Consider the following 19423-nt stretch of genomic DNA (forward strand, 5'->3'; position numbering starts at 1 on the left):
GTCACTAAGAGTCAACAATGACTTGATGGCACGTAATCTAATCTAATCAGAAAATGATGTGAAATTCCTTAGCAGGAGTTCCATCCCATTCCAGGCTCAGAGATGCATTTTTTAAATTTGGTTGACAGAAGTGTTGGCAGTTAGATGACATTCAGTTCCAAGCATGAGCTTTTTCCAAACATTGAGCTGGTTCTGCGCACAAAGCCAACACTTGCAATTTTCTCAGGTAAGGAGAAGAGCCTGTTTGCTCTCTTTATAACAATCCCTCATCCCCACTCCTGGCTGAAAGGTTTCTCTGGCCTGCTCTTGGGTTTCCTCCCTGTTTTTGCAAAAGCCTTTTCCTTCTGTATTTTTGTGGTTCCTCCCACAACAGCTGGATATTAGGGCCTTGGCAGCTGCCTGTTGCCTAGCAACAAAGTGTTGCTTCCCGCTTCTTTGGCCTTTCTCTGCATTCCTGCCTTGCTGCTGAGCCTCCAGCCAGCCGTGACTTTTCTCAGCATTATCGCGGTTGCAAGCAATAAACCAAAGCCGAGGAAACTCGGACAAAGCCACTGCGCTTGGTTGCCCTTCCCTGCCAGGGCCGACCTATGGCCGCCACCTCTGGCTCGGCTCTTCTGCTAGGGGATCCGTCTGCCTTTGCTGCCGCCCTCAAGACTCTCATCAACAACCCCCAGTTCAGGTAAGCCTGCCTGCCCGCTGTGGGGGTCAGCCAGCAGAGCCGGCAGGGGTGATCATGTGACTGGGAAGGGAGGCAAGCCCATTCCAGCAGGCAAAGTTACTATCCCCGAGAAACAAAAGACAACCAGGCTCTGCTGAGGTGTGACTCTAAGTAGCTCCCCCGACTTTGCATGGCAATATATGTGCTTGGTTTCTTGAATCTCCCCAGATCACAACTTTGCCTCTGATTTGGCAGAGGGATTTTTTGTGGCCAATGTGGCTTCAGTTTATAAAGGAACTCTGGGTTTGCAGTAAAATTGCATACAAAGGCAAATAAATGGTTGCTAATTGCACATACGTGTGGTCTTCTTTCCTTTGGGCCCTGCTTTGATGAGGAAAAAGGTTTTAGTAAAAAGAAACAACTGTTTGCAAGAAATGGAAGCTCTCCTCTTCAAACAGCATTGATTTTGTGATTTTTTCTTTCTAGTTGTAAGAACGGAAGGGAAAGAGCAAGTCACATGACTGTTTTGAAACAGTTGTCCTCTAGCCTAAAAAGGCTTGGATCAGCTGTTCTTGGGACTATTTTTGTAGGACATGACAGCGAAAGTGTCTGTTTACAGGTATGCATTGTGAAACCTGAAATGCAGCATGAATGATTCCATGCACAATTATGTGAATTTGTTGTGCACTCACAGCCTAAAATATAATATAGCGTTAGTAGCTATCAAGTACCCTTGCTACTCCTTTGCCCTAGATAATTATTTCAGGTCAATTTAACTACAATGTGTTAAATGTGTTGACACCTCTTATAATCTATTCATAGCACTTGTTTTTGACAGGAAAAAATGTCTATAACCACAAGTGTCTGTGGGGAGAGGGTAAGTGGCAAAATGTGCCTTCTAATGCGACAAACGCTCTGCTTCTTATGTACTTGCACGCGATATCACAAAGCGAGTGCAAAAGGGTGGCATTTGGTGATGCACATCTTGTCATTTTGACGTAATTGCAGTTAGAAACAGACACCTATAATTATGGTATCAGGATTTGACAAAACCGCCAATAAGTTTTTCCTAAGCAGGAATTTGAACTAAGATGTATTTCTCTCTTTCCAGCAGATCACATTATTTGCCTTATTCTAAGTGGTGGGCTTTTTCAGCAACCGGAGTGAACAAGCCAGAAAAAGGCAAATAAGCTATGTTTTATACTGTAAACCTAGCTAGTTGTAGTTTATTCAGTAAACCATGGAGAAACAAAGTATAGTGTAGTGTATTTATACTGCTTAGTGTACTGTAGAATGTGAACTAGGTTTTAACCTTGGCTATGCCATAATGTGGTTTGATTTTGACTGACGTGAAGTCCAAAGGAAAAAACAGATTATATGTTCGTGACACAAAACCATAGACTCCAATACTTTTGAGATTATTTTTGTAATATATTGCTGTTGTTACTATCATTGTATGATTAATATTATTAACCCTAATTTGTTAGATTTGGAATTAAAGTCATACCATAACTCTTAACTGCATAGACAGTTACTCACCTCTATAAGCCAAGAAGTTTATAAGTAGATCTAGATTTCTGTTAAAACTTATGTAGCTGAACTTTCTGTTTCCCTGTTTGGCAGTGTATACAACAGGGTCACCCATGTACTCTGTACAGTCCAACAAAAGAATGGAACTTCAGTCTGCGGCAAGATCAAAGGCCTAAACTGTGATCTAGTAAAAATTTTAAGAATAAGGCAGTTGTTTTCACGATATTCAAGCTGTTTATAGCATTTGAGAGAATGATGATTAACATTGATTAGAACCAGCTGTTAACACTAGAACATATATTGAGTGATTCCCTCCACCTTTTCCATACTGAAAGTATTTTGTCTTGCTCTTTTGAGCTACCTAGGTCCACTTTTTCTGACTATGTTCCAAATGGTGGTGTTGATGCAATGCTCAAATTGCATGTGTCTGCTCTTCATTGGTAATATATAATGATAAGTGATATTGTTTCTGTTATATGTAATCTAATCTGGTGATATAGTTTTCATTGACCATATGACACAATAATCCAAGGTTCCCTTCCCAGGGAGAGATGGCATAGAATACAAGGCTTATATATATATCAGTTATAAATATTTATTTTAAAAAATCATAATATAGCTAACATTGCTGAAAAGATACTGCATTTTCCAAGATCCTGTGTTGCAATACATTGGCAGTGAGAAAATGCACATTCATTATGAACAACAATGCTGAATGGAATATAATTATGTGAGTATCACACCTAGTGGATAGTGTTTGTGACTTCATAAATAACAGTACAATACAGTAATAAGTAGTAAACTTGTTTTAATGTTAGATGTTTCCAACTATACAAAGTAATAAATTTTAGCAAGGCTACTTGTCTTAGTTTCTATCTTTTTACTACTTTTAATATATATGTTTGTGTTCTGCATCTTGAGAAGGAAAGCACGTATCTCCCCTTATTTTTAAATGAAAAATAAACTTGTTCAGTCTTGCTCCTTGTAGCAAGCTTGCCCAATTTTAATATGTGTGGACATTGTGTAATTGATGCTGGCTAGATGAAGACTTCAATAAAGTGTAGCTATCTGGTGGCTGATTTACATTATTCTACAAGAGTTATTGAACTGGGACAGCTAGGAATTGAGATAATTGTCTTGAATAACCTCTTTTTGCATAAAAATAAAAAATGAACTTGTGATTTATGGTTTTGATGATTAGACAGGATAGATTATAGAAAGAAAAGTATTATGATGTAACTTTAGAGAGAGAGATTAAAATATAATTGTACTTATAACTGCTGTGAAGAATATCAGAAGCCACTGCATTGTATCTTTTTTCTTTCTTTTCTATTTTTCTTTCTTTTTTTCTTTTCTTGCACTTTTTGCTTTCTCTTTGCTTTTTTTCTTTTTCTCTTTTCTTTAGTTTATATTTGTATTAGTTTTTATCTTTTTTTAAAAAATTAATTAAACATATATTGAAAAAAAAGAGATAATTGTTTTGATTGAATGGTGTTACATTTCACAGAGAAATTAAAAATACCAATCTATTTTCTGGCCCATAAAAGTGAGAAAGTCATTAGATAATAAAAAATGAAGTGAATACCAAATAAGTTACAGAAGATACTGCTGTAGTTATTTAAATCTACACACCCTTCCAGTGTGGTTTCTAATGACATAATATGGTAGGAACATCAACCTATGCGGTCTTTATAACTTGGTGCAACAGGTCATTTGAACATCTGATGACGTTAATATATATCATTGCCTGATCTGCAGCACTGCTTGGAAAGCAGAAGTCAACACATGAGGCTCTGCTCATGACCACTAAGCTCATTTTTATTTCCTCTGCTTGCAGTGTGTTCTGATCTTGTTATATGCACCCATTCCCACATGCTAAATTATTCATCATCTGGCATGCTCTTGCTACTCCTTGTTGCAGGCAGGGAGAGGGAGAGAAGATTTGTTAGCAACATGACTATTCCAAGATGTTTTATCTGATGCAGAGGAGGAAATTTGCTCCTTCTCAAGTTAAATTGCAGTGTCTCCAAATTTGAGTGCAATATGGTCATTTTTCCCAAAGGTACCCATCACCTTCAGTTCTTAATCAATTCCTCTTTGCTGGTAAGGGTTAGGTCCAGAATAGCAGATCCTCTTGTTCTTTCTTCTACCTTCTGACAAATGAAGTTGTCAACAAGAGAGGACAAGAATTTCTTGGAACTTTGACTTTTGACAGAGGTAGAGTCCCAGCAGATGTCAGAAAAATTGAAATCCCCCATTATCACTCTTTGAAAGTCTGGATATCCGATGCATTTTATTTTTATCTTTCGCCTGCCTAGGCAGTCTGTAATGAACTTCCACTATGGTATCATTTTAGTTTTGGTTTTTCTCACCTTTTATTCTTTCAGTAAATCCCCACTTTCAACAGGGTTTCCATGCTCTGATTCTTTAAGTTCTGGATTTTTTCTTTGTATTCAGTGAATACGCCCTTCCTATTATTTCATCTGTTCCTTTTGAATAAATTCTAGCCTTCCAATGCTACGTGCCAGTCATGAGTATCATCCCACCAAGTTTCATTTATGCCTGTCTCATCATATTTATCTTCCTGAGAGAAAATAAATTCTCTAATTCTCCCTGTTTATGCTCATGCTTTGCTGTTGAACCATCTGGTGTTTTGAGAGCCACCTATTAGCGTCTCTGTTTTAGCATCCTGTGAAACTCTGAGTCCCCATTCTGGCCTCCTGTTTTTCCCATTGTATTCTGCTTTCTTGGTCCCAATCTTTGGCTGGATATTCAATCTTTTGCCACCCTCCATCTTTTATTCTGGTTTAGTGCCTTCCTGATGAGAGTGGTAAGGCACCTAATAAACACTTTCTTCCCAGGTTGTATCTTGTCTCTTCCCAGGAGACCTTCATGAAGGCAGCATAGGCCATAGCTGTATAATCCAAACCCTTCCTGGGAACACCATCTGTGTAGCCAGTTATTGACTTCTACGATCCTGTTTTCTCTTCTTATACTTTCACCCTCAGCTGGAAGGATTGAAGAAAAAATTACCTATTTTCTCAATTTACTTCATCTTTCTGCCCAAGGCATCATAGTTTCCAGACATTTTTCAATGTCTTTTCTGGCTGTGCCATTCATCCGTACATGAATCAAGAGGAAAGAGTAGCTGCCAGTGTTGGTATCATGTCCTATATTCAGGCACCTTCACAGCTGCCTTGGCTGTCAGGGAATCATCCACCACAAAAATAAACTTCTTTTGTAGAACAGCTTTTGGTTTTCTTTGAAATATAGGAGCACAAGTGTCTTCTACAATGTTCTATGGCATGGTTTACTTGCGGTTGTCAATGATCCTCTAGAGGAACAGCCTGCTGCTGATTCCTGAGTTCCTTTGACACTATTTCCTGATGCTCTTGCTTCATTGGATCATATTCTCCTATATGTTTGCTTCTGCCAAGGGTTTTTTTCCTCTGTTCTCTTCACTTCTCTCTCCTTCCTAGAGCTGTCTTGCCCAGGAACCTCTTGTCTTCCCTGATACAGTTCAGTATAGCAACTTTCACCTTAAATCGCTTCTTCCTCCAATGTGGAACAAGCTTGCACTTGAGATTATGAACATCTCTTTTTTGGAGTTGGAGGACCCAGCCACCTTATAGGAGGGTAAATTGTTGAGGGTGAGGACTATTTTGGGGCCTGATCTTTTGTCAACTACAGGTAGGTATCCAAGAGATGTGGAAAGTTTAAGTCCACATATCTTAAAGTTGCTAAGGTTGAGACATACTGATCTAGATAATCAGTTTTCTTTAAAACCTCCTGGAACCGCAATGCCATAGCCTGAAGAAGGTTGGCTGGGAAATTCTGAGAGTTTAAGTCCACATATCTTAAAGTTGCTAAGGTTGAGAAACACTTATCTAGATCATTTGCAGTATGTAGAGACCTGGCCTTGATTGTCTTGATGAATTATCTGTAGGGGGGTTGGGAACAGGGAGAGGTCAGGAATGTAATACTGTTGATTTTTGGTTTTGATACCATTGACCACAATAATCTTTGGAGTGATAGAGACAGTACTGTTACAGCTTTGTTAGTGTTTTCAGAAGATGGTTTTGCAAGATACTTGCTTGATCTGTTGATACCTTTCTAGTTCAGATGAAAGTACTGACAGGTACAAAGACTTACAAGACTTACACCCAAGTATTAGCAGAAGTTTCTGTATAGTCCACCCCTTCAACAGGACATTTTTGGTAGGTTCCACCATATGTCTAACATAATGGTAAATTCTGTTTTTTCATGGGGGCCTTCCTTATGAAACAAATAGCCATTGAAATTCAGGCAAGCCTCATCCTTACTGCAGTCTTTATACTGAGGCCTTTTAGAGTTTAAGGATTTTATGCAGCTAGTTTTTATACATTTCTATATTCAATTTTTAAATATTAATTCATCTGCCCAAAACATTTCCTCCCCTCCCTTCATCACTACATTATGTTATATTTTTGGAGCCTAGTTAGAAAAAAAGGAGTTCTGGTGCAATGTGGTGGCAGCAAAATTAAACACTGCCTTCTCACTGCTTTACCAATTACCAAAAGCAATTCTTGTTCTAAGGACACTTCCATATTACCACTGCTTCTACACCTGCAGCAACAATTTGAAGAACCACAATCTTCTTCAAACTTTGTTTTATTTGCTTTAGTGAAGGACCTCTGAATTCTGCATGTTGGCTCTCAAAAGGAAGCATCTAAAGAAAGATGATAGAGAGCAGGGGAGGAAGCTGAGCCATCTATATGGTAAACTCTGCCATTATACTGAAATCTGTGTGGCCTCTCTTTCCACAGTGATGTAACATTTCTGGTTGGCAAAGAGAAGCAGAAAGTCTTTGCCCATCGCTGCCTCCTCTCCTCCCGCTGCCAGGTATTCCATGCAATGCTAAGCCAACCCCATGAGATACAAGTCCCGCTGGTCCTGAATCACATGCAGCCAGAAGTATTCCTTACAGTCATTGAGTACCTTTACACCAATGGTGTCACTCTCAACAATCTTACTGTAAGTATAACTTATATTACTGGCTGGGTTGGGCTTCCAGAGAAATGGATGGAGGAATGGTTAAAATTAGTACTGTAAGCAGCATTTTTAACTTGTTTGTAAGTAGGATGAAATTACCAAAGGCCTCTTATAGATTAGTATATAATCTATATAATTATAGATTAATTTTGAAAACTTACCAGCTTTTTAGTGACAGATAAAAACATTCAATTTTTCTCTTACCTTTTCCTGATTTGGATTGATCCTGCAGTTTGGAGATTTGTTCATATTATATAGTCCTTTTTATTGTGAATTTACTTTGCTGTTTTTATCGTCTTTTAAAAATATTTTTTTTGCTGAGAATCAGCTTAAGTATAGATTTTTCCTGTAGGACAGTAAGGTGTGCATTAAACAGATGATAATGAAAAATTAATATGAAGATGATAATTTTAAATAGACCATGGTGAATTAGTTGCCTGGAAAAAATCAAGTATATCTCCAGGTGACTGACTGATCAATAGATTATTTTAATCCACAAAACTGATAGCCAATAGATCTCAGTTGCTGCATGGCTGAATGCACTAAGCTTCTGGATGTGTCCAAATGGACCTTTTAATGTGCAACATGTATGATTCATCACCGTATTTTCTTTGAACATCCAGAGAATGTTTTCTCCTTTTAATCATCAGCCAAGTTTTATATCTCTTTCATTTTTTTTTGTCTTTATGGGAATAATGCACTTATACAGAAAGTCCTCAAACAGAACTATAAATCTCCAAAAGAAGTGGACGTTCTATAAACCTTCATTCCTATGAATTTGGGTTGTGCGGCTGTAACTGTACAGCCGCAGAACCTCCTCTCATTTCTCTCCTCCTCCCTCCCCTGATTTGCCATTTTATACATCTGTGTACTCAGCGTTTTTCTTTTTGTTTTTACTGTTGCCTTTGTATCTACATAGTTATATCTCAGTTCTAGAATTTCAAATACAACCTCATCACCTCACCTCTACCCATTTTTTCTCATTTGCTGTTCCAAAAAGAATGAAAATTCTCCTATGTGTATGGCAAGCAACACAATCTATCTGCAATTAGTATTTTTTAAAATTAAAAAAAAGTATGAATGTGTGACATTTCTAGCCTTGAAAGAAATGCGGAAAGTAACTGCTACCCTTCTAGCTCATAATATGCAAACAATTGCAGCTTTAATTGTAAACAGTTTTTTTCATTGTTTCAAGAACAAGGTTATGGTAGGCACATTCAACAGAAAGCAATGAATAAGCAAGAGTATTTTGAAATTGTCAACTTCTAGGGTGATGTTCTAAGGGCTGTGCCTGTATGCATAATCCGAGCTATCCTTGCTTTTCAGGGGAGAAACAAGAGAGGGGTGGAAGGTTAAAGAGGCTGATATGGGTAAAATAAGTATGTAGATGTCATGATATGCCCACTAGTATGCAGGGTATATATTTAGTTTTTGAACAATAAAAACATTTAGCAGGAACAAACTCTGTGGATGCTGTATTGCAATTCCACAAGCAACGGAAAAGCAATGACATAATGTGAATGAAGGCTCACTTCTGGATGCAGCCTTTGCGGTATTGATACGTGAAAGATAGGTACACTAGTGCTTGCACTGGGTTTGATCCATATTCATATTAACCATTCTTAATATTTGAAACAAATCTTTTCCATGGAGTCTTGAATTGCAGAACCTTGAATTCTAAAGTCCTATCACCACTGCAGCAGAGAGAAGCTGGATGAGGATTGGAAGAAGGGTATTTGTGTAAGAATGCTGGCTTAAGCAACCGCTCTGAATAGCTTCCAAATAATAAGACTTGTTGCTTAGCTTTTTGTTAATTTAAAGGTGTTGGCAGCAACCCCAAAATCGCTGGTACAGATCTGATTTAAGAGAGCAGTGAAATGGTTTTTGAATAATGGGTTTCAAAACTACACTCAATATGTAAGGTTGAGTCTTTTATTTTTTTGCTAGCATGGAGGAAAATGCTCTTGGATACAGCAAATTAGACATCATAGTCCTCGCCAATCTGAAATTCCCTTTTAAGCTATCACTTTTTTATTAGTGTTTAGGTCTCTTGTTAACTTGTGCTGTGTAACTGAAGAATACAATAACTTTACCTTTCTCATCTCACACTGTCAGCTGTGTCATCTAGGAAGCCCACTTTTGCAGAGGACTTTTCTGCAATAAAAGGTCCTATTTGGATGAAGATGACCATCTATATGGCCCATGCAAATGATGTTGGATTTTGGGGCAGATATAGTCTTTATCATATTGTTTCTACATATATTGTGGGGGATATAGTACCCTATTAATTCTCCTGGATGTCTCCCTGCTTTTGTTAGTATTGATTACTTTTACTGATTGGAAACAAAAAGGTACATTTTTCCACATAAGTACCAGAAGTAGTACTGGGGTTATTATTTCAATGTATACCAATTATCCTTACAGAGTTTTTTGTCTCAGATTTGTTTCCTTTGGTTTTTAACATCTATAAAAATCTTCAGAGTGGAGTTGTCCAGAGTTACAGAATGTAAAGTCATTGATATGCACTGTTCAGATCGCTAAAGCCCTATAGCTCAAATATTCTTTCACAAGTCAGAAAATAGAGTGTATCAGTAAATCCGCCTTTTCTACCTTTTTTCCCATTTACTAGAGGAGCTGAATGAATATGCAAATAAAAATCTGCAGATGTTATTTTAAAATAGAGATGGGCAATCTGTGTCCCTCTATATTTTGTTGAGCTACAGCTTCCATCAACTTTAGCCAGCATATTCATTGCTGAGGGATGATTAAAGTTGCAGGTTGGTTTTCCTTCCTCTAAAAAAAAAAAACAACAATCATACTGTTAGAAAGAACACATAGTAGGCAGAGATAAGGTCTCCAAACAATCCGGAAGACATTAGTCTGAATAATTTGTGATTCTATTAACAATATGTGGTATTTCTGAGAAGAGCAAATAAACACTGAGAAGCCGCAAAGCATAATGAAATCACATAGTAACTTTTCAGACTGCTGGAAAGATAGAAAATAAAAATTAAAAGTTCAGGTGCAATTTATTCCATCTTTAACAAGATAGAGGATGGAGCTAATTACAAAATACCTACCTTATCCATTTTATTTGCAGGCCCTTGAGGTTTTGACTTCATCTGTGGAGTATGGGCTGGATGATCTCAGAAAGGTAAGGATCATGCACTGCAGTTTATGAATTCTGATCTAGGATTTTATAATCCACAGATGTACATGCAATGTAGTCAATGGTATATATCGCAAGCCGTGGATACTGGCTTATTTGATTCAAAGACTGTAAGGTTTGTACCCACTGATACTACTTTTGACACACAGGAAGACTTGCCTTTCACTGCTCTAGATTGGCCTACAGATAATTCAACCCAAACTCTTGAGATCCCTGTCTCTGTAGAACTAACATAAGCATACCTGCTACTATGAGCCATCCTGTCATTCCTCACTATAACAGAGAAACCCTGTAAGTACTGTATTGATACTGGCAGGACAGAACCATGCATTGATGTTGGCCTGTAATCAAGATGCTCTGTCCTGCTACTTTTCTTCCTTAGTTTTGTCTGTTATTAAGGTGTGCTATCTTGCTATCATATCTCCTTCCTGAGAGCCTAAGGAAATGGTAAGTAAATTATTATAGTTTTGCAAATGAATGATAGGAAGAAAATGATTATAGCAGTTCCTACCACTATTAAAGCTGAGATGATTTAAATTAATAAGGGCTTTTCCCACATGAACCCAACCATGGCAAAAACATGCCCTGGGAACATCTTTTTTTCTCCCTTGATTGAATTATATCAGCTCAGGTCTGGTACTGGTAGTAACTGTCCTGTCCCCCTTCATCTTTATTCCCAGAGCATTGAGTGGGGCAGCCTTAAGTCATCTTTAGCAGAATCAGTGTCCCTCTTATTCTAACACCTTCCAAGGGCACCCTCAAGTAATTAGAAAACAGACTTTGTCACCTGTGACCTTGGGGAAGTCAGATGACTGCAGCGACTTGAAACAGAGCCAATATGAGGAGGATGCGAATTGGCAGTGGAAATTTCATGCTGTTATATTTTTCTGCCAGTGAAAGGATAGGTGGTTAACACTTCAGCTTAGCAGTGGGGAAAGGCCTCCAGTTAAGTAGAAGCAAAATAAGGTCTGTATTTATAGGAAGGTTTTGTTGAAAAATTGTCATAGCTCATGGTTTAGTAAGCAGAAATGTAAGATCTAATGATGGATTTTAAGCTGGGCCTGCATTATATGTTGATTTTTCATTAATTAGACTTTACTGAAACTCACAGTACCTCTGACTTTGTTAATTACTAAATTAACAAGTTTTGTGTATTGAAAATATGTTGCCTTTTTCACTTATATCAAGGACCCGGGGAACTGCTGTGGGAACAGCATTAGGGAAGTCCTATAATCTAACTGTAAACTAGAAACTCTACTTTGGAAACTGACAATCCTGTGTATACGCGCGCACACACACACACACTAACTGCAGGTGACTTGGAGGAAGCAGCATTTACTGGCTACTTTCAGATTTGCACCAGTTATATAAAAACAGCAGCAACTGTCACATTATTGACGGCACCACTGAACTCTGGCATGGCATGTGCTGTTTAACACAGGAATTGCTGACAGTGTAGAACTCTGATTACAGTACTTCATTAACATCTGTCCTATTTAGACCAATCTAATTTAGATAATTCCTATTATGTGAAGGTTTTGTGTCCCCAGTTGGTTTTCTTTTATCTTGGACAAAATCCATGTTCTCCCTCCAAGTGCTGTAGAGCTTCTTTCTTTAAATCCTTAGCTACATATAGTCATTTTCCTTATAGACTGATAATCAGCTCCTTCCTTCCTTCCTTCCTTCCTTCCTTCCTTCCTTCCTTCCTTCCTTCCTTCCTTCCTTCCTTCTCCATGTTTACACAGTTACAGTTATAACAGTTTAACTGGAATTGTGATTATTTTTGTTTGCACATAATTCAGTAACAGTTTGCACAATGATGAACTATAGTCCACATGACTTAGCCATCTCTTTGATCTTCCACTTCCACACTACTTTTCGTATTAAGCTGGCATCTCATTTAAGACGTATTGACTTTCCTGGGTGTGACCTCTTCTCAGGTTCTGATCATTCTCCTCCTTCAACGAGTTGCCATCGTTTTCATTTCCAAAACATCTTTAAAAGAAATTTGGGCTTATATATTTATGTAAATACTTCGGATATTTCACAGTGTCATATGATGGGTTTTTTTTTCCATTCTGAGCACTATTTTCAGTATACCAGACAAACATCAGTGGGGATATAGTTACAAAAATTGAGAGTTCTTGTTTCTCACTTTAACCCAGGGAGAAAGATAGGGTTTTTTTTCCCCTGCATAGGACAACTTTAGAAGAAAAAGGTTATGCTGGTATAATGATCCTGTTATACTGGGTGGGATGCTACTGCACAGCAGGAACAGGGGGACCTCCCTTTTTTGCCAAACCCTACATTGGCTGAGCATTAACAAATGGTACCAGTTTTAAGTTGCCGGTGTTAAGTCACTGGGTGTTGTGCACAGGCACACCTGGGTATGTGGAAAAGTGCTTGTTCTCATGTGCCTGTGCAATTGACCCAATTGTCTAGCTAGGGTAGACCAGTTCCTTCTTGTACTAAAACAGCCACATCATGGTTGCGAGCTTTTTCCCATCTAACACCAGTCCTCTGGAATCAGCTTCCACCAGAACTGTACCTAGTGTTTGATCTATCAAATGTTAAATGGTATTAAAAATGTTTCTTTCTTATGGGCCTTTGTGAACCTGTTTGAAGTATTAATTTTATGCAGTAATGTACTAGTAATTTGTAGTAGTTATCAATGCTTGTTTTGAATCTTATGGACCATACAGATTACTGAGGCTGATTAGCTGTGATTTTAAATTGGATTGTAGTGAGATATTGCCTTTTTGATGTTATGTTTTATTATTTTGTCCGCTGAAGAGAATAGAATAGATGCACCTGTAACTAGGGTTATAGATGCATTTTTATGCATCTGTAATCCTAGTTATAGATGTATGAAAAATGAAAATATTACTGGCAATACTACTACTATTGCAGGAGGAAAGAAAAGAAAAAAATAGTATTAATTTTATAATGCTCAGTCATGCCCTTCATTTGCATGTCATTATACTTGCAAAAGAGATGGAGCAAATTAACATCCCATTGGACTAAGCAAGCAACTCCAGATAATTATGGCATCCACTTGGAATATATAATGTAATACTGAAGTACTTTGCAACTATTTGGACATATAATCCAAGCTACCTGAAAACATTGGTACTTCATTCTGTTTCCTCCATCCAGTTCTGAGAGATGAGATGAAATCATATTCTTATGCGATTTCATGTGGAGGTAGAAGGAATGAATTCCATTTGCAACAACTCTGAGATCAAGAGCCATGTGCTCCTTGCCAGCTTTTCTCTATCCTTTTTGTTCTGGACATTGCTAGCCAGTATCTAGGATGCATATAACGTATTTTCCTTAGAAATATTTCAGCTAGTGCACCTGAGAGTATATGTGTTCAACTGATTTTACTGTTATGCTAACATCTTCTTTTCAATAAACAATAACTACCAGAAAAGAGGAAAAACTATCCTGTGAAGGTGAACCTGTGGGTTTCTGAATGGCTTATGCGCAAATTGCAGAATATACCCTGGCATTACCCTGCTCACTCAAACTAGTTACCTCCTGTGTCTGTATATTGCTTTTAGAGGCCGCACCATAGAATTCTAGATTGTTAGCTCTCTTTTGATATACATAAATGATATATTTCCCCTTTTTATATTTAAGAAATGTCAAAGCAACATGTTACGTATGCCCTTTCTGTCTTAGTATTGAAACTAACCCTGGTAGAGATTTCACAAATAAGAACATAAATAGGCTGAGAAAAATGCTGTGTATTAATAAGAAGATATTTATGTGTGAGAATGCATCTAAAGATAATACTTTAACTGGCAATGTTAACCGTTGATTGATTTTTTTTTTGTTTATATGTACTGAATATATATACAGTATATAACTATATTTTTTCAAATCTATAACAGCATGAGATTATTCAGAATGTCTCCGTCCTCTGAATAGGAATAAACATACGTTCCCAGAAATAACCTAGCAACAAAGACTCATAAAAGGATGGGAAAGCTGGATGAGAGAGGACTAGGTCTTGACTATTAACATGAACTAGTGACTTTTGGAGGGAACGAATGACTTTCTTTTTTAGGAAAAGAGTCTAAGGAACAGTGATGGAAATAAACAAAGAAGAAGTGACAGCTGGCCAGGAACATAAACTTACCCATCTGCTTTCGGAAGGCTTGAAAGCCTAGACACTGTTCACTGGGGAGTTGTCATAACCCGTCATTTCCTTGCTGACTTGGTGATCCAAGAATAGTCTTATGTGACCATCAGGAGTTTCCCAATTGATACAAGTATCTGAGAATGTGGGAGTAGCAGGAAACTACATTCTGATGAGTACATACATATAACACAAGATAGCTCACAAAGGCAAACTAAGAAGGAATTAATGTTATGAGCCTGGCAATTAGGAGGAAATATTGAGTCTGGACCGCATGGGAATTCTTGGAGATAAAACAAAGGAGAAAAAAGATTTTAAAAATGTGATGGAATCCCCTTGAAGATTTTGCACAATATAACACTGAATTGCAAATAATAAAAATTGTGAGGAAAGAGGAAAATAGGAATAACAGTATCTGCAATGAGGAGAGACAGCACTAGTGTCAGAAAACGACAGACACGGGTTCGGTTGTCCAGTGGACAGAAGTTTTTTATTGGGCACGTTTGCAAAGGTGGGTCCCTCCCGCAGCAATGGAGGAACCCCGAAACAAGGTCTGACAGGTTTTTTTATACCCCCTATCTGTCCTCCCCCTCCTAAGAGGGCTTGGCTCACAATCTCACCTTTTTTTACTGCCCCGGAGCGCCGCTAATTAACCGCAAAACCGCAGACATTCCACTTTCCTAATCCAATCAGCGCAATACACATTGCAATACCCACTTGACCCAACAGCCGCCCCCTGCCGTTTCTCTTCACTCTGGTGCGAACGTGCCTCCTGCCCACAGTATTTCCTCCCTCCTGCCGCCCCTCTTCACTCTCGTGCGAACGTGCCTTTTGCCTGCAGTCTTTCCTCCCTCCTGCCGTCCCCCCCAAGGCTGCCCCATGGTGCACAGCGCTCTCCCCTAGCAAACATGGTTCGTTTGAGGCCCTCACTTCTCCCTGCCTTCTCACACTAGGATTAGATAATTGCAAAGACTGCAGGAGAAGAGCCATGCTGGTTTGTGGTAGCCAAAGATCAGGAGTCTGGTATCACCTCTTCAGGCTAACAAATTTTATTAAAAGGCATCAGCTTTTGTGAGCTACAGCTCACTTCATCAGAGGCATGGAATAGCTAAAATGAGGTAGGATTTAAACTGGAATTTGGGGAGGGGAAGAAGGGGGAGGAAGATAATATGGTTATGCAAATGCAAGTTACATGTGGGGCAGATTGCAGGTACCTCATCAATTAACAACTGTAATGTGTTAAAACCTGCTGTGTTTGTTAAGACCTTCTGAGAAAGCCTGAAACCATTTGATGTATATGAGTTCAGCAATCTCTTGTTGCATATTGCTGGTGAAGTTTTTTTGTTCCAGAGTAGCTGCTCCGAGATCTGTAACAGAGTGTCTGGGGTGGTTAACATACTTTGCTATTACTTTGTCTTTGTTCTGAGTTCTGATGTCAAACTTGGGTCTATTAATTCTTTTGTGCAAAGTCTGGCATGTTTGTCAATTGTATCAAGTTAAATCCTACATCATTTTAGCTACTCCATAAATCTGATGAAGAGAGATGTAGTTCATGAAAGCATGCGCTTTTAAATATTTTTTTTTAGTCTAAATATATGCTATCAGACTACTTTCTAATTGTAAAGAGTCCATAGGCTGTCCACCCTAGCTCAAGGATATCCCATATGTATACTTTTCAAAAATGCCATTCTTAAAATTCAGTTTGTTTCACTACAAACTATTTTAAAAAGACCTTTACATCTATCATCCCAGGTAGCAACTACCACTTCTTTGTTATTCGACCATTCCTGTTTACCTCCAGAGTTAAACAAACAAGAGTTGAAATGTTTGCACAGTCTGTTTAATTCCAGAGGGATTAGAGTCTCCCAGAAACCTCAACTCTATCTCATTTTGTATAGATTCAGCATTTTGTAACTGCATAAGCAAGCAAGTCCTTATCTGAAGTTAAGTGAATATACTTTGACAAGACAATATAGTGTTTCTAAATGTAAAAGAACAGATTGAGGACACCTTGATTCCTTTTACTATCAGTTTAATAAAAATGAGTAGTATGATACCAACAGCTGGTCTTGCTGATGAGCATTGCCGAATGCTTTGGAAAGGAAACGTGAGACACGTTTGGGGCTTATTGCAATCAAATACTTCAAGTGCTCTTCAATAGAAAAACCAGTCAAATAAAATATCATAAATTAAATAAATCACAAGGGCCAACACTGAAGCCTTAATTAAAAGTCACACTCATATGTCATAATTTATTGGGCAAAAATACTTGCCAGCCAATTTGAAGTCATTTCTTCATTTTTCAGGGCCAGCTGGAAAGAAAGTGCAAATCTATAGGGCAGGATTTTACAACCAATGCATTGGGCTACAATTCTTATAAATTTTGCTGGCCAATACCATGCTGGCTGGAGATGATGGGAGTTGTTACTTGCTACCAAAGAATGCTAGGGGTGCGGGTATACTGTCTCATATGATGGGCCCAGAAATGTTGTTCAGTTTCTGTCAAGGGATATACAATACTGGGTTCATTAGCTTATCTGCCAGTGCAAATAGTCTAGGATAAGATACTCAATGAACTGTGCAACAGGACATCACATCAATCTATTATCACTGTGGTGTGTTTGCCCCTACAGCTCTTCTAGGAATTGGACAGGAAAAGCATTATGTGTACGTAATTTACACTATCAATGCTATTGTCCTTCAGAGATCTTAGAACAACAAACATATGGTCCCAGAGCATCCAGTCAATAGTCAACTCTCTTGCTTTAATGAGAAAATGTCTTTAAAACATGGGACTGAATTATACTGTGGAGTCAGATTCTCCCAAGGGAACAAGGAAACAAGCATCAGTGAGATTTCTGAGGAGATGCCTGAGTTTCTCTTGCCCTTTGATTTTTAACACTAGCTGTGACTGATTTACAGCCTAACCTGCAGGGAATTGGTGGGAACGTAGGCTGCTTCCATTCCTGAAGAACCCCGGTGTCTCCTAGCAACATCTGAGTTTGTCTTTGAGTGAGTGAGACAGGGTTACTAACAACCTCTGGCGGATCAGACAAGGGGTAGAAGAAACCCCTGTTGTGAGAGCCAAGCCCTTGCAGATGTGCAAATGTTTTGACATTCTATCTGCAGATCTTTCTACACTGCCTTACATAGTTCTTGGGGCTTTTCTCTATATCTTTCAGCTTCTTGTACCCCTTGGAGCCCTAAAAAAGATTAACCTTTTGTTATGTGAAACTTTACATACTGGGTTTGGACCATGAACCTGGCTTTGTAGTAATTAAATATTTTTGTTATTTAAATAAACTTCTAACATTTCTTTGGCTTAGCATAAATCCTGAGATTGATATTAATGCAGTTTCTAATCTCAGATGGAGCAACATGAGTAGCCACATTACCTGACTGTAAAAAAAAATCAGGAGTCTGATAGTACATTTTCCAACTAACATGTTTTATTAAAAGGCATAAGCTTTTGCAAGCTGCATCCCATTTCAGCAGATGCATTACAACTGCTCATCAATAAGGTACTTATCCATTTCCCACCCCACCCAATTTAAATCCTACATCAATCTAACCCCTCTATGCAACTGATGAAGCTAATGCTGCAGCTCATGAAAGCTTTTAATAAGATTGTTAGTCTGAAAACAGGTTACCAAACCCCTTCTGATTTTTTGCCACCATAGACTAACATAGCTCTTGTCCTACAATGTCTACTTAATTGCCAAATATTACTCATGTCCAAAAGTACAGTCAGTAGTACATGACAAACCACCTCTATATTATGGCCAAGAAAACTGTATGGTTATATCCCTGAAGTCACAAGGGGTTCAGCTCAACTCAAAGAAGGCTTTATAGTCTGCCATCCGTATATACAATTAAAAAAAAAAAACTATTAAATTTTGAAATTCATAAGAGGATGGTTGTTCACATCCTTATCCATATAGACACATAAAAAAAGATTCTTCCTCCCAGAAATGCATCCTTATTAAGAACATTTTTCCCTTCCTTCATAGAACTGAATTTAACTAAATTAGAGGTTGCTATCAATTCACCATGGGGAAATTTCACCATTCCGTTATGCATCAATAGAGTGCCTAGAGAGTCACTGCACCACTGCTCCTGTGAAGTGAACTGAGTTTCTAAATGCCTTTTTATTTTATAACATGTTTGCTTAATGATTGTGAGAGTACCTTAGTTCAGCTCATATAGTGCATAAGACAAAATGAAGCGAGCCACAATGGGTGAATCCAGCCACTGTGATTTTACTCATAGGTTTTTCAACGTCCTGCAAGCATTGAAGAATTCTTTCTCTGAATTGTTCTAAGAAACAAGCAGGTTCAGATGCCAGGCCCAGCAATCAAGGACTCAGCTATAATTTGTTATCCAGGGACACAAGCAACTTGTCTCATAATGATCAGTTTGCTATCTGGAAGAAGACATGCCAGCACAGATTACTAGTGAAATAGATAAGATAGAAGTCTATGTATATTTCAAGACTATTCAGGTTCTGTCTCTTTGCAATATCTGCTCTCACTTACTTGCTATAACATTGGCATGACAAGTATTGTTCCATATCATTTTTTCTTCATTGCTGGGGAAAGTTAGGAACCCTTAAAAGTCAGATAGGTGAAGAACATTCTGCTCTGTTAAGCTAGGGGGTGATGGCCATAAGGCTTCATTAATTAGTGAAATCCACTGCAGGAGGAAAGAGTTATTTATCACATACTTGGGATAATCAGGTGCTCTTAGTCTCCAGTTTTGAAGATTCCTTATAAGAAGTCTCACAATGACCATTTCAAGGAAATGTTCACTTTCTGGAAGGAAACAAAGGAAAGCCAGCAATAACTGCAGATAACCTGTTAGCAGACACTCACTCCCTAAACCCCATTTCCCA

At 38.2% G+C, this 19423-nt stretch overlaps 1 protein-coding gene across 2 annotated transcripts in view; it reads left to right on the forward strand.

Annotated features, from left to right (window-relative positions):
- Nucleotides 1-422: 422 nt before the first annotated feature.
- The window catches only part of BTBD19 (BTB domain containing 19), a 48154-nt gene continuing 29153 nt past the window's right edge, over nucleotides 423-19423 (forward strand). Inside the window, exons 1-3 of one of the 2 annotated variants that reach the window (XM_007420237.3) lie at nucleotides 423-679; nucleotides 6994-7201; nucleotides 10320-10373. In XM_007420237.3, the coding sequence (XP_007420299.1) occupies nucleotides 588-679; nucleotides 6994-7201; nucleotides 10320-10373 (354 nt within the window). In that variant the 5' untranslated portion in view covers nucleotides 423-587. Of the gene's footprint in view, nucleotides 680-1148; nucleotides 1278-6993; nucleotides 7202-10319; nucleotides 10374-19423 lie in introns of those variants that run through there. The other variant, XM_088153647.1, reaches the window with a different exon arrangement.

The sequence above is a fragment of the Python bivittatus genome, unplaced genomic scaffold (assembly GCF_059951505.1).
Source record: "Python bivittatus isolate LINGU-HERP-01145 unplaced genomic scaffold, Pbiv_v1 ctg000700_np1212, whole genome shotgun sequence".
In the NCBI taxonomy this organism is placed as follows: Eukaryota; Metazoa; Chordata; class Lepidosauria; order Squamata; family Pythonidae; genus Python; species Python bivittatus.